At 41.0% G+C, this 16,241-nt stretch overlaps 1 protein-coding gene across 1 annotated transcript in view; it reads right to left on the reverse strand.

The window, feature by feature from the left end:
• The window catches only part of plekhh2 (pleckstrin homology domain containing, family H (with MyTH4 domain) member 2), a 107,533-nt gene that overhangs the window by 89,462 nt on the left and 1,830 nt on the right, over positions 1-16,241 (reverse strand). The window contains exon 2 of the mRNA XM_067988801.1: positions 9,882-10,052. Coding sequence (XP_067844902.1) covers positions 9,882-10,004 — 123 coding nt within the window. The 5' untranslated portion in view covers positions 10,005-10,052. The remainder of the gene's footprint in view (positions 1-9,881; positions 10,053-16,241) is intronic.

Consider the following 16,241-nt stretch of genomic DNA (forward strand, 5'->3'; position numbering starts at 1 on the left):
TTCAATATCTAGGCAACTATTGATGCTGAAGGTTCGAATTCAACAAAATCAAAAAGTGAACATTTGCAAATTAGAAAGCTTTCCTCCATCAAGAATAAGGTTCACCAGAAACCAAAAATAACTTCAAGGAGTGATTTGCCATAATTTGAGCCAGTTTCACAGACCATGATGGCAACACGATAAGGGAATCATGTGATTGTCTATGGAAATCAAAGCCTTTATAGTTCCCAGAATAAACAGATCTCTTATCTACACTGTATATCACTTCCTTTATGTTACAATAACACATCAAATACAAAGTGGTTAGATGTTGGGCTGTACGGACTATATACTCAATTCCTTAGTTATATGGGCAGAGTCAGTATTGATTTAATCTAATATGACTACAGATGCTAATTTAACATTACCATAGGCATGATGTGGATCAGACAAAGTTGAGTTGTGTTTGAAAAGTACTGACACAGTCTCAAGCCTTACGCCTGACTTCACTTTCCAGCCATATCCACTATTCTGTTTACTTTCAACTTTCCTGGAAAATGCACTCTTATTTCCTATGGATAATGACCTCACAGGACACTAAAATACCACTGGCCATTATTAGAAGTAATAAGCACAGAATGTGATAAAACAAATGGACTCTCTAATTATTCAGTGAGTAAATATACTGTGTATTGTGGTACTGAGCCACATAGACCACTAAGGTACTAGTTTCAATTTCTGATCTGTTCTGAGTTAATTGATCCAAGCCATGTTAGCAGTGGAAGTACTGCAATTCATTTCAGTATCCCAGACAAAGGAACCCAGTAAGAATTCCTGCTTTCGATTACTATTCAGTGACTCCAGCTAGAGAGTGCATAGATGCAGATGTTAGATGAGAGTACAATTAGACTCAGCTGTGATGTCTTTAAGATCTTGATCTGGTCACCTCTTAATCTTCTCAGTTTTATTGTAAAAAAAGACATGATCTCTCAAATCGCTCTTCATTAATGCGCTCTCTGATGATACAAATTCTTCTAAATTAGTAAATAATAAAGATAAAATCATTCCCCAAGGGTTAAAATATCATTTTTGGAATGTATGTCTTAGTAGTTCATTACAAAATTAGGCTTTTGTATGCAACAGTCTTTCAGAGACCTATAATGACACAATGCGTAAGCAAAGCAATTCCTATGATAGTCTATAGACTGTCAATTCTAGAAACTGAACTGAACTGAATTAGAGCTCCTAGGTCAATGTCTTTATGCCAAAAGAGGATTTTCAAGTCTCATGTGTTAATGTTGAGACATTAACTATCATCCGCTCAAGCAAATCTCCAATGCTTGTAAACAGGGCAGTAGTGGGACGAAAATTTCAAGAAAAAAACTGTTTGCTTGCCGCTGGAGATCTGCCTGTTCCGATTTTTGGCAAAATCTTGATTTAGGCAGTCAATGGTCCTGCCAGAAACAGGCAATGGCCTCATTAATATATTTAATTAGGGGCTAAATAACACAGTTAGCATCCCAATGCAATTTTGGTGTCAATCAGTGCTATCATTGGTGCTTCTTCAACCTGTCCATAAACCATGGATAATATAGGTTGGAAGATGCCATTTTCAGCATTACTTAAAGGGGTCATAAACTGTAGTTGGATAAAGTTGGAAGTGGATCTGGCAATGACTTTTCCTTAATTATTTTTTGACTTTTAACCATTGACCTCCTTAAGTTTAAGTCCTTTCTGCATGTTATGCTCTTTACATTTCCCTGCTGCTTAAATCTGCTGTTCCATTGACCGTCCCTGATCTTTTCAGCCTTCCCTTTTAAGGTGCTGCTGCAGGCCTACATCAGTCTATGCCCTGTTGGATTTCCCACCCTTCCAAATGGTGAGTTGCCTATTAATATGGTAAAAATTGAAAAAAAATAAAGCAATGAGGACTAGGCAATGCAATGGGTTAATGTACAGCTTTCTTTCCCCTCCCAGTAGGATTTAAATCGAGCCAGATGATAAGATGAAAGTCCCTTGCAGCTGCAAGGTACTAAATAAAATGAGGTTGGCTTGCCTCAACCCAATTGCTTCAGTTAGGATCTGAGAACACCTTCAGAGTTCAACTCTATTAATCATTTATCCATTTTCTCATTACATTCCAGAAAATAGTTTGTAAAGAAAAAAAAATTAAACTGTGGAAAAATATCATAAAATATTTAGTTAGATGGAAAAAAGGCTGCAATGAGTAAAAAAAATAAGATGTTATATAGAAATAAACCATAGTATATCTTTACAAATGTGAGTCTATTTGTAAGAAACCAGTGAAAAGCCTTCCTTGTATTTACTATTTGCCTGTCAGCGGTGTGGGCCACAAACTGAAAAATGCTCTTCAGAACAATGAATTTTGTACACTAAGTTCAGATCTTACAATTGTACAGAATATTAAACGTTAAACAGTTTTTCAAAATCCAATGGAGCATTTTACCTCTTTTCTTTTGATACTGTGTATGGAGTCAATTTTTATTTTGTTCAGATATATTTAAAGGCTTGGATAAATGTGCACTTTCTTTTCTTTTATCCCATCCTGAAGGTCCTAACTCTTCTTGGGGTGCAGTCTCTTGCTTGCTGGGGGATCTGCATTACCTCATACAGGTGGCCATTTGTCATGTTTGAGCCTAGAAGGCTATTCAACCATGGTTGTGCATCACAACAGAATGAAATCCTCTCCTTACCTGTCACCCATATACATGCAATTTCCAACATGGGTCACTGGGTAACAACAACTTGCATTCATATAGTGCCTTTAACATAGTAAAACGTCGCAAGGTGCTTCACAGGAGCTTGGTCAAAGAGGTAGGTTTTAAGGTGTGTCTTAAAGGAGGAGAGAAAGGTAGAAAGGCGGGGAGGTTTTGGGAGGGAACTCCAGGGCATAGGGCTTAGGCTACCAATGGTAGAGCGATTAAAATCAGGGATGCGCAAGAGACAAGAATTGAAAGATCTCGGAGGGTTGTAGGGCTGGAGGAGGTTACAGGGATAGGGAGGGGCGAGGACATAGAGGGATTTGAAAACAAGGATGAGAATTTTAAAATCGAGGCATTCCTAGACCAGGAGCCAATGTAGGTCAGTGAGCAGAGGGATGATGTGAGAACGGGACTTGGTGCAAGTTAGGATCCAGGCAGCAGAGTTCTGGATAAACTCAAGTTTACGGAGGGTGGAAGATGGGAGGCTGGCCAGGAAAGCATTGGAATAGTCAAGTCTAGAGATAACAAAGGCATGGTTGAGGGATTCAGCAGCAGATTAGCCGAGGCAGGGGTGGAGACGGGCGATGTTATGGTGGTGAAAGTAGGCGGCCTTGGTGGTGGAGTGGCTATGTGGTCGGAAGCTCATCTTAGAGTCAAATAGGACACCAAGGTTGCGAATAGTCAGGTTCAGCCTCAGACAGTGGCCAGGGAGAGGGATGGAGTCGATGGCTAGGGAACGGAGTTTGTGGTGGGGATCAAAGACAATGGCTTCGGTCTTCTCGATATTTAGTTGGAGGAAATTTTTGCTCATCCTCGGACAAGCAGTCCGACAAATCAGAGACAGTGGAGGGGTCGAGGGAAGTGGTGGCGAGGTAGAGCTGGGTGTCGTCAATGTACATGTGGACCCTGATGTTGTGTTTTCAGATGATGTCACCGAAGGGCAGCATGTGGATGAGAAATAGGAGGGGGCCAAAGATAGATCCTTGGGGGCTCTAGAGGTAACTGTGTGGGAGTGGGAAGAGAAGCTATTGCAGGTGATTCTCTGGCTACGACTGGATAGATAAGAATGGAACCAGGCGAGCGCAGTCCCACTCAGCTGGACGACGGAGGAGAGGCGTTGGAGGAGGATGGTGTGGTCAACTGTGTCAAAGACTGCATACAGGTCGAGAAGGAGGAGGAAGGATAGTTTACCATGGTCACAGTCACATGGGATGTAATTTATGACTTCGATAAGGGCCGTTTCAGTACTGTGGCAGGGGCGGAAACTTGACATAGAAACATACAAAATAGGAGCAAGAGTAGGCCATTCGGCCCTTCGGGCCTGCTCCGCCATTCAAAATGATCATGGCTGATCATCTAACTCAGTACCCTGTTCCCGCTTTTTTCCCATATCCCTTGATTCCTTTAGCATTAAGAAACATCTATCTCCTTCTTGAATACATTTCATGACTTGGCTCCACTGCCTTCTGTGGTAGAGAATTCCACAGGTTCACCACCTTCTGAGTGAGGAAATTTCTCCTCAGCTCTGTTCTAAATGGCATACCCTGTATCCTGAGACTGTGAACCCCTGGGTTCTGGACTCCCCAGCCATCAGGAACATCCTCCCTGCATCTAGTCTGTCTAGTCCTGTTAGAATTTTAAAATTTTCGATGAGATCACCTCTCATTCTTCTAAACTCTAGTGAATATAGGCCGAGTCGACCCAATCTCTCCTCATACGTCAGTCCTGCCATCCCAGGAATCAGTCTGGTAAACCTTCGTTGCACTCCCTCCATTGCAACGACATCTTTCCTCAGATAAGGAGACCGAAACTGCACACAATACTTCAGATGTGGTCTCACCAAGGCCCTGTACAACTGCAGCAAGACATTCCTGTTCCTGTACTCAAATCCTCTTGCAATGAATGCCAACATACCATTCGCCTTCTTAACTGCTTGCTGCACCTGAATGCTCGCTTTCAGCGACTGGTGTACAAGAACACCCAGGTCTTGTCGCACCTTCCCTTTTCCCAATCTATCACCATTCAGATAATAATCGGTCTTTCTGTTTTTACAACCAAAGTGGATAACCTCACATTTTGATTGGAAGGATTCAAACATGGAGTTGCGGGAAAGATGGGCATGGAGATTGTTGATTTTTTTATCGTCCTTCCATGCTTGTGGATGCAATGGCTAATTTATGCATTCTCCTTAGCCTGGGGACACTGAGGAAGCACCGCCCCACCCCTACCCCCGCCCACTGTACATTGTGCATTTATCAGTAATTCATCAAATATGGCTGCCAATAACCCAACTATGCACCTTCTTCCTGTGAGCTCAAGGAAATGATTATTAATTCAAAGCCTTTCCTCCTCAGATCACACGATTGCCCTTTCACTCCACCAAGCATTCTCCCGAAGTCGAAAAACCTGTCACTGAACAACATTACTGTGTATCTGTCTCTTTTTAAGTTTTAAAAAACTATTAATCACATGTTCCGTGTGTATTTTTCACTAGAGACTTCAATTATTTTAAACATGTCAACATCCTCTGTTGGGACTGTTTTAGTCTCAGGTCACTGAATCCCAAGATACATTTACGTCATATGGAGACCGCACTTCATTTCCTGGCCTCAGAGACATTCAACAACAATCTGATTAATTATCCAGAAAGTACTCAAAAAGAGGTCAATGTCTTGTGTCAAAAATCCCTGGCTTCTGATAAAGTTAATTTGTATTTGGTTTTCATACTTTCCCATCACAGATGTATTTTGTAACACAGCTTGTTTTCATACGCTCTTTAGGATTGAGATTTTTATATTAAATATGACATGACATCTATTAAATATTTTTTGTATTTAAAAGACGTGACGTCATGACACAGAACAGATGACATTCCAAGAAAAAAAGCTTGCAAGGATGTCACTAAAAGCATATGCACCCCAATGCCACTATACTTGCCTTATACTCTAACTGACTTTTTCACTAACATTAGTTTGTGTTTAAAAAAAATCATATTAAGAGTTTTGCAATGGCTTAGCTTATGGAACTGTAAGAGTAGAACCAAGCGAGGAGCTGAACAACAGAGGAGAGATGTTGGAGGAGAATAGTGCAGAGGTCGAGGAGAGATAATGCACCACCGTCATATAATGTTGCTTAATGCTCTGGCTAGATCTGTTTCAGTGCTGTGGGAGGGGCGGAAACCTGACTGTAGGGAATCGAGCAGGGAATTGTGGGAGAGATAGGCATAGATCTGGGCGATAACAACACTTTCGAGGACTTGAGTGGAAAGGCAGGTTGGTGATGCGGTGGGAGTTTGCACGGACAGAACTGCCAAAGGTGGATTAGGAGTGGGTGATGATTGTGGTTTTGAAAGTCATGTTCAAATGGCAGTCAAAGTTCGGATTCTAACCCAAGTCCTATCAGTAAACCCAACTCTTTACTATAGAGCTGCAAAGCTACCTGCAGTAGTGTACTCCGTCTGTACTAACTTTTCCCACCTTGGGTATTTCTGGGCTGGCCTCTAGTCTGTCCCAAAGCAAATCCAGGACACATGTAGATCAATTTCATAGCTCAGGAGGAACAAGACAACAGAAGTTCAGAGGAACGATGGGATTTTAATAGTGACTGCAATAGAGCTGCTTGTAAGTGGGGATCACAGATAGCAGGACTGGACGCCTGAGCAAATTAACCAAATAATCAAATTCTTTTAAATAATACTTGTGGCAGAAGACTTAGCACAGAGAATACTTCCCCTAACCTCTCCTTATCTTTTAAAGAAGAGGACTTATAATATTATTGTGGGAATTGGCTGGGATGAGTTACTGAGTTAAGTTACAGTGCATCAGTTAACAATTATGAGACAGAAAATATTGTTTATCAGAGAGACAAATGCTCCAGACGTTAATTTTTTTTTCTCACGCAAATCCAAAACAATGTGGTATATTGTAAACAGTTTGTTGGGGAATATTCCAAATAAACAATACTGCAGAAGCTTCTAAATGTTGAGATTTAACAGCATGTGGCATGACAAGTGACTAAAGAGTGCTATAAATCAGATGGGCAGCAACTATAAAACTATTTGCTCTTTAAAACAAGGCAAGATCTCATGAATGAAAAGCTAACTTCTTAAATAACATTTCAGAAACTTGTCACATTTTTGTAAAATAACTGATTTGGTAATACCATGACCCTACATTTCTAGAACACATCACAGTCTTCTAACTCTATTATTTTATGGATCCATATGCTGTATACTTGATTTCAAAATCTTAAAACAAAGTTTTTTTTAAAAAAGCTGCCAATGTTAAGTAGGTCTCAGGTCAGCCATGGCTCAGTGGCAGCACTCTCGTCTTGGAGTCAGGAGGTTGTGGGTTCAAGTCCCACTGCAGAGACTTGAGCACATAATCAAGGCTGACACTTCAGTGCTGCACTATCGGATGTGCCGTGTTTCGGATGAGACATTAAACTGAGGTGCTGTCTGCCCCCTCAGGTGGACATAAAAGATCCCATGGCACTATTCGAAAGAGAGCAGGGGAGATCTCCCCATTGTCCTGGCCAATATTTACCAACATTACTAAAACAGATTATCAGGTCACTATCACATTGCTGTTTGTGGGACCATGCTAATAACAAATTGGCTGCCGTGTATCCTACATTACAACGGTGACTACGCTTCAAAAGTACTTCATTGTCTGTAAAGCACTTTGGGATGTCCTAAGGTTGTGAAAGGTGCTATATAAATGCAAGTTCTTTCTTGGAGTGGAGTCCCATGTAGGGCCAGGTGAGGTAGGGGTGGAAGGTTCCCCTCCCTTGATGACATTTATTAAGCAGCTGGGTTTTTATGACAATCCAGCAGCTTTAATGGTCATTTTTTAGCCCACAGATTTATTGGATTCAATTTTACAACTTACCACGGTGGGATGTAAAAACATTGGGGTAGAAAATGGTTATGGCTCGTTCTCGGGCACCTCCAAATGTACAGTTTTAATAAGGCGAAGGGGGGAAGACTATTTCCTCTGGTAGGTAAGTCAATAATGATGGGTCATCAATTTAAAACTGGCACTGAGAGTGAAGAAAGAGGTTCAGAGAATTTTCTTTACAACACGAGTTGTTAACGTATGGCATACTTTGCTACAGAGAGTAGTTGAGTAAGAGACCATTGCACCTTTTAAAGGAAAGAGTAGGTAAAACATTTGAAGCAGAGGAAGATACAGGTCTATGGGAAGAGATCATGACGGTGGGATTATTTTGGCATAGCTATCACAAAGAGCTGGCACAGGCACGTTGGGTCAAATGACCTTTATCTGTACTGTAAACTTCTACTGATTCTATGATCAGAGACATACTGTCTATGAAGGAAAATAAATTTGAACCTTGTATCATGAAATTCTAATATTTCCTTTAGAATTTCCTGATATTTTACATTGTAAACAAAAACAATTAACTGACATTGAAAATGGAAAAAAGTTTTAGGCTTTAATGCTTTTCTATAGATTCTATTTCACAATTAAGGTTTGGATTCAATTACTGTATACTAAGTATTTTTGTAGTCAAATAATTTATAATATTGCAGTAGGGTATTATGTTTTTTTTAACTCCAAAAATCTGATGTTGCTTTATAGCACAAAAGTGAAATTCTGTGGAAGTGCTTTTTTAAACTTTGTGACACTAAACACATAGATCCAGATTTGTTACATTTTTGTAGAAATTGGCCTATAAAATTGGTGTATTCTGGAAACCTGCTAACATTATTTTTACCACAATCGTCAGAATCTTAATTAAAATGATTTCTTTTCTTCATACATAAAGCAAAATTTCTATTACAAGCAGTGCTATTTTTTATTGTGGATATTAAGAAAAGTGCACTTTTCCCTAGATGTGGGAGCTAATTCTCCTTTGCACTGAATATGTAAGAAAACTATAAATAACTTACTTTTCTTATATAATATTTAATCTGTCAAAATTTCTTATGGATTTACCAATGTTTACAGGGAAAGTTTCTTGGAAAACAGTTTGCCTTGCCCAGAACAATTTTTCACACCCTTTCAATTTGAAAGACTAAAGCCCTGTGTTTACTGAGAGCAGGAATTGGGTAGGCGGGAGTGAGGCGAGCGGCAAATCCCCGACCTCGGCAATGTGAGGGTTGGGCAATTTTAACTCCCGGACCTCATCTTCATGCTTTCAGTCAGCTGTCCATCTGAAACAGACGGGAAGTGGCAGCTGGCCGGCGAGCAGGAGCAGAAATTCGGGTGGCAGGAGACCGTACCAAAGGAACGGTCACCAGCAACAAGGATAAGTCATGGAGGAGGTTTTGGGAGGGTCTTGTGGGAGGGGAGGAAAGAGAGAGGGAGGGGGCCAAACTTCCCTTTGGGACCCGAAGGAGTACTCCTGGCCCCACAAAGAAAGTGAAAAACTAGTTTTAAAAATGTACCTGTTTGGCCCTCTTCTGGCCCTGGATCCTCCTCCTGCTATCTTCACCTGGCAAGAAAGCCACAACATCTTGCCCACTCAGGCCACCAGTTGAAATTGCAGTTGGGGCCTGAGAACATCATCGGATCTGTACATTTAAAGGAGGGCCCTGCCAGCTTCAGGTAGGTGTCCTTGCTTCCGGCTCAAAAGAGTAGGTTGAAATTCCAGACAGCAGGATCAGTGCCGGCCGATTTTAACTGTACACCCACCTGGTTTCAGCCAGGATTAAAAGCACCCCTTGAGTGATGCATTGAGACAGGATAGCATCCTTCCACCTCTGGAACTAAGTTCACCTTTAGCCTAGACTGATACAATATCCATTTGCTTGTTCTAAACAAACACAATCTAAACTATTCTTAATTGAACATTAGTTGCTGATGTCATTCAGCTAGGTATCATGCTAATCCAGTAGGATCTTTTTGCTAAGTTTTCTTGATGGGGTGAAATACCTCTGAAGTACATCAACATCATGTTACAGGTAACTTGGAACCATTTCATTCAGCACTTGGAACAAAAAGTGGAAAAATGATACATTCCACATCTCTCACTTTGACAAACATAAAGATAGCAAACCTGCTATGTATGGTTTAAAGACAGCAAGCCTGTTCATTCTCAAAGTATAAATGGTATTAAGACTGTAGTCTGTACTACACTCTTTCTCCCGCTCCCCCACCGCTGTCTTCGCCCACTCCCCATCTAAAATCCCCGTCTCAACTGTTCATATTTACTTGCCTTCTCTGCAAGAAGCTCTCGGATTTTGCTGGCCTGCACACGAAACTTGAGCAACTGTGACTCAAGAGTCATACACCGCTCTTTCCAGTCTATATCTCCAGCCACCTCGGAACCCTCAGCCATGGTCAGTTTCTGTCTTGTTAAAAGGTAGAAGTGTTGAGATCCAGTATCCTAGAAACAGTTTTAAAAAAAGTAACAAGAACTGAGCACAAATTATACAGACATAAACATAAACTTAATTTCAGTAGTAATAAAGACTACCATAGAAATGCTCAGTAGTATTGTGGTTAAGCAGTCAATTTATCCCCACTATTGTGATGCATTTCAGTTCTTTGTAGATAATACTTTTAAGTGGATATGGACACTGCATTGTTAAGGAGCTCAATATACAATCTGATACACAATCCTTTGGATGAAATGTCGTACTGAGCTTCCAACAGTCTGTTCTGATGGATTGCAAAAACATGACATGGAAAGAACAGATTATAATTCCTCACCAGGAAAAAACATGTGTCATTGTTACACATAGATCCTTGTAAGTGAGATGTACAAGTCTGGTTAAATTCTATACATAAAACACCAATTTTTTTGACAGGATTCTTCAATTCTATTAGACTCTATATTACAACTGCAGTTACTGTAGTATATTTCATTCAATAATATTTTCTATCTTTCTATGCAACATCTTCTGCTTTTCACTGCTGATGACTGTGGCTATGTATATACAATCGTATATGTACTATATAAACATAATTTATGCAGACGGTTGTCTACAGTAAAGTGCAGATTATGTTCTCTATAAATACAAACAATATAGTGAAAACTGCACAATTGCTGCAATAATAACAACAACTTGCATTTATATAGCACCTTTAATGTAGTAAAATGTCCCAAGGTGCTTCACAGGAGCGATATCAAACAAAATTTGACACCGAGCCACATAAGGAGATATTAGGACAGGTTGGGGGTTGGACTTAAGGAGCGTCTCAAAGGAAGAGAGAGGGGTAGAGAGGCGGAGAGTTTAGGGAGTGAATCCGGAGCTTAGGGTCTAGGCAGCTGAAGGCACGGCCGCCAACGGTGGAGCGATTAAAATCGGGGATGCGCAAGAGGCAACCTGATTGGAGGGATTCAAACATGGACTTGTGGGAAAGGTGGGCACGGGTTTGGGAGGCGACAACACATTCAAGGACTTTGGAGAGGAAAGGGAGGTTGCAAGAATAGAGGGGTCAAGAGTGGATTTTTTGAGGAGGGCGATGAAGGCCGATTTGAAGGGGAGGGCGAGAGTACCTGAGGAGAGGGAACAGTTAACAATATCAGCTAATATGGGGGCCAGAAAGGGAAGTTGGGTGGTCAGCAGTTTGGTGGGAATAGGGTGAGGGAGCAGGAGGTGGTCTCAAGGTCAAGATGTGCTCAGAGAGGACATGAGGGAAGATAGAAGAGAAACTAGGGAAAGATGTGAGTTCCAGGTTAGGGCAGGGGAGGAACCTTAGGGAAAATCTGGCTTGGTGGGCTAGGAGAAGGGAGGGAAGCAGCAGAGGCAGCTGAGCTGATGATTTCAATCTTATTGACAAAAGTCCATGAGCTCCTTGCACTTGTTTTTGGAGGTGAGGGTGGAGGAGGCAGGGGAGAGAGGTTTAGGAAGATGGTTTGTAGTGGAGAAGAGAAGCCGGGGATTTTCTTTGCATTCTGGGATGATCCTGAAATAGTGAGCAGTTTAATAATAACCATACAAAGAAGTATTTTTTTCTGAAAGCGCTATTCTTGTATGAATGCTTAGTACCTGTACTAAATACCTCTGTGCACTTTAACACAGATGTTAACTTGGGAATATTGTCGTTTGGAAAATATGCCCATAGAAACATGTTTTTTAAAAAAATTAAGAAACACACTATCCGTTCATCTGACTCAACCCCTAGAGAACCCGACTTCTATTGGTTAAGTCAGTGCAGCATTGATATTTGAAGCTGGGACCTCCCGGTCTCCAAGGTTTAGTTGCTTGCTGGTTAAATTGGTCGTGCCATCAGGGTAGTCGAAGAGTTGTTTTGTATAGCCTATCTATTAATGAACATGATATACAACAATGTGTACTGTATCAAATCTAACAGTGGATCAGAAACCCAGAGAAACAAGGTCTAAAGTGTGTAACTTTGGAATGGAATTTTGTTTGTCTTCATTCATTTGCAATCACCTGGCACAAATTTGAATCTGATTTGTTAATGTGTTTGGAACTGACAGTAGTTTTTTTTATTTGTTCTCAGGATGTGGGCAACAATGGCAAGGATTCACTGATTGCCCATTTTGAGTTGCTTGAGAAGATGGTGGTGGCAGGCCTCGTGATGATGGTGCTCTCACGATGGTGTTAGGTAGAGTATTCCAGGATTTTGATCCAGCAATGATGAAAGAATGGTGATATACATCCAAGTCACGATGGTGTGCGACTTAAAGGGGAATTTGTAGATGATGGTGTTCCTACAATGTTGCTGCTCTTGTCGTTCTTGGTGGTAAAACTCGCATTGGAGGGAGGTGCTGTCGAAGTAACTGTGGTAAGTTGCTGCAGTGCATCCTGTAGATGGTACATACTGCAGCCAGTGTTCCAGCAATGAAGGGGGTAGATTGAGTTCAATGGCAGGGGTTCTGATCAAGAAAAGTGTTCTGTACCGAATAGTGTTGAGCTTCTTGAGAGTTGTTGTGGCTGGACCCATCCAGGCGAGTGGTGAATATTCCATCATACTTCTGACTTGAGCCTTGTAGATGATGGAGGGGCTTTGAGGGGTCGGGGGAGTTACTCATCATGGAGTACTCAGCTTCTGCCCTGCTCTTGTAACCAGAGCGTTGATATGGTTGGTCCAGTTAAGCTTTTGTCACTGGTGATCTCTAAGATGGAGAACTTAGCAATACTTGTGCTGTGGAAAGTCGGGGGAGATGGCTGGACTTCCTCTTGTTTGAGATGGTCATTACCTGGCACTTATATAGTGCAAATGTTACCAGTCACTCGTCAGTCCCAGCCTGGGTGTTATCCAGATTCAGCTGTAGGCAGGCACAGGGCGCTTCCTTATCAGAGGAGTTGTGAACAGAGTTGAACACTATGGAATCATCACTCCCTGACCTCATGACGGAGGGAAGATCATTGATGAAGCAGCTGAAGATGGTTGGGCCAAGGACATTTCACTAAGGAACTCCTGCAGCAATGTCCTGCAGCTGCTTGAATGGTCTCCGACAACCATAAATATCTTATGTTGTCAGATATGAGTCCAATCATTGGAGAGTTTTCCCCTAGACCCCCATTGAGATCAGTTTTGTCATATTCCATCGGATGCTGATTTGTTGTCGAGGGCGGCTACTCTCACCTCTCACCAGTCAATTATTGTAAATGGTTGGAATCTCTATACAGGTTGTCTTTAAAACAGAATTCGTATTAGTAAAGATTTTTGCACTTTTATAAAACATGTCCACTTCTCTCTTTTTAACATTTATTGTTATCGACTGGCGATAATATATAAATGCAGACAAGTGTAAAGTATTGCATAGAGGAAGGAAAAATGGGTGATATACATATCCATGAATAGTGTTGAAATAGCTAGTGATAAGGCTGAAATTTACCTAGGAATCTTAGTAGATTCAACGCGCAACATGTCCAATCAATGCCGAGCAGCAGCAATCAAAAAAGCCAACAGAATAAACTACATAGCCAAAGCAGTAGAATACAAGTCAGAGGAAGTTGTGATTAAGCTGTAAAGTGCTTTGATTAGCCTGTACCTTGAATATAGTGTGCAGTTCTGGTTACTAAGAAACAAGGGAAATATTCAAGCACTGGAGGCATTGCAGAGAAGAGCCATGAGGCTGATCCCTCGTGTCAGGAGTTTGACTTTTTAGCCTGGAAAGAAGGTATCTGAGAGGTGATTTTACAAAAGTATATAAGATAGTAAATAGAATGGAAAAAATAATCCAGAATAATATTTTAAATTAAACTGTAGGAATAAAATAAAGGGACACAGGTCCAAACTAGTAAAGGTGACTTTAGGATTTATATCAGAAGGTTCTTTTTCACACATAGAGTGATCAATGCTTGAAATGGACTGCTAGGCAGAGTGGTGGAGATGAAAACTCTGGAATTATTTAAGCAACGATTAGATGAAGCACGCTAACCCACTGTAATCAGGTGCAGTAGGCTAACCCATTGTTGGTTAGCCTTGCTTACATTACAACAATCTCTAATTCATAGTAATTCATCATATATGAAGGGCTTTCAGGCATTTGAGAGATGTGATAAAGCAATGCATAAATGCAAGCCTTTATCATATTTTTCTGATCTACAAGAATGATTAAAATTATATCAAGTTTTATGATTATCAATAAAAAAGATAATGATTGTGACTTTTGGTCATTAAGGTAACTGATCCCTAAGTACACTTAATCTATCTCTTTAAGTGCATTTACTGAGCAAAATTCATCATATAGGAAAGAACTACTAAGGATCTGTTACATTAGTAGCTGACTCATGGTGAGTCATAAATTCTGGTGGAATTTTCAAATTCTTTGATATCTTGCAAAACCACTAGATGAGCATGTGTTCTTTATACAATACCCACATGCTACGAGCATAAAAAAGTTGTAAAGGACTTGATGAATGTACAGTAAAATAGGTACAATGAGTAAATGGCATCCCAAAGTCAAACCCGATACATTTGTATCGCTACCATAACGCTACAATTTGGATTCTTCCTAAATTTATAACATATCTGCATTTAGAAAGGGTTTTAAATAACATGGAAAATCAACTTAACTAATGAAACACTGTATTTTTTTTAAAGGAGCTTAATGCAGCAAGACCTGGACAACATCCAGGCTTGGGCTCATAAGTGGCAAGTAACATTTGCACCAGACAAGTGCCAGGCAATGACCATCTCCAACAAGAGAGAGTCTAACCACCTCCCCTTGACATTCAACGGCATTACCATCGCCGAATCCCCACCATCAACATCCTGGGGGTCACCATTGACTAGAAACTTAACTGGACCAGCCATATAAATACTGTGGCTACAAGAGCAGGCCAGAGGCTGGGTATTGTGCAGCGAGTGACTCATCTCCTGACTCCCCAAAGCCTTTCCACCATCCACTAGGCACAGGTCAGGAGTGTGATGGAATACTCTCCACTTGCCTGGATGAGTGCAGCTCCAACAACACTCAAGAAGCTCGACACCATCCAGGACAAAGCAGCCCGCTTGATTGGCACCCCATCCACCACCCTAAACATTCACTCCTTTCACCACCGGTGCACCATGGCTGCTGTGTGTACCATCCACAGGATGCAATGCAGCAACTCTCCAAGGCTTCTTCGACAGCACTTCCCAAACCCGCGACCTCTACCACCTAGAAGAACAAGGGCAGCAGGCATATGGGAACACCACCACCTGCACATTCCCCTCCAAGTCACACACCGTCCTGACTTGGAAATATATCGTCGCTGGGTCAAAATCCTGGAACTCCCTACCTAACAGCACTGTGGGAGAACCTTCACCACACGGACTGCAGCGGTTTAAGAAGGCGGCTCACCACCACCTTCTCAAGGGCAATTAGGGATGGACAATAAATGCTGGCCTTGCCAGCGACACCCTCATCCTATGAACAAATAAAATAAAAATATGGATAAAAATCAACATTTTTTAAGTTCACACATAGGAAAAAAACAAAGGGACTGAAGATCCCATTTTTCTTTTGAAAAATGGGCAAAACGCCTTCATTTTTTTTTTGAGAACAATAAACTACTAACAAAATCTCAAGAATAACCATTTTTGAAATGTGTGCCTCGATTGGTTGTTAGCTTATTTTTAAACCACTAATGACAAATTTAAAACAATTGTCCTAATTTCCCTGCTCAAGAATGGTGGGAAGTAGTCCCTCCAAGCCACCCAAAATTTTTCCCATCAGTTTCCTGCCTCACAATCACAAATGGGTCATAATCTTGCATCAGCTATCTTTAGTATAGCACCACATGACTAGACATAATAGATAAATAATGTCAATTGCAATAGATAATAATGATTATTTAAAAAAATTATTCATTTTCAGGATTGCTGGCAAGGTCAGCATTTATTGCCCATCCCTAGTTGCCCTGAGATGGCAGTGATGGCTCTGCTTCTTGAACTGCTGCAGTCTGTGTGCTTCTTGTTATTCTTTGTAGTAGTTTGATACAACTGAGTGGCTTGCTAGGCCATTTCAGAGGGCAGTTAAGAGTCAACCACGTTGGTGTGAGGCTGGAGTCACATATATTACATACTGGGTAAGGATGGCAGGTTTCCTTCCCTAAAGGACATTAGAGAACTAGATAAGTTTTTATGACTGACTTCATGGTCACTTTTA

Source organism: Heptranchias perlo, chromosome 8 (assembly GCF_035084215.1).
Source record: "Heptranchias perlo isolate sHepPer1 chromosome 8, sHepPer1.hap1, whole genome shotgun sequence".
NCBI lineage: Eukaryota > Metazoa > Chordata > Chondrichthyes > Hexanchiformes > Hexanchidae > Heptranchias > Heptranchias perlo.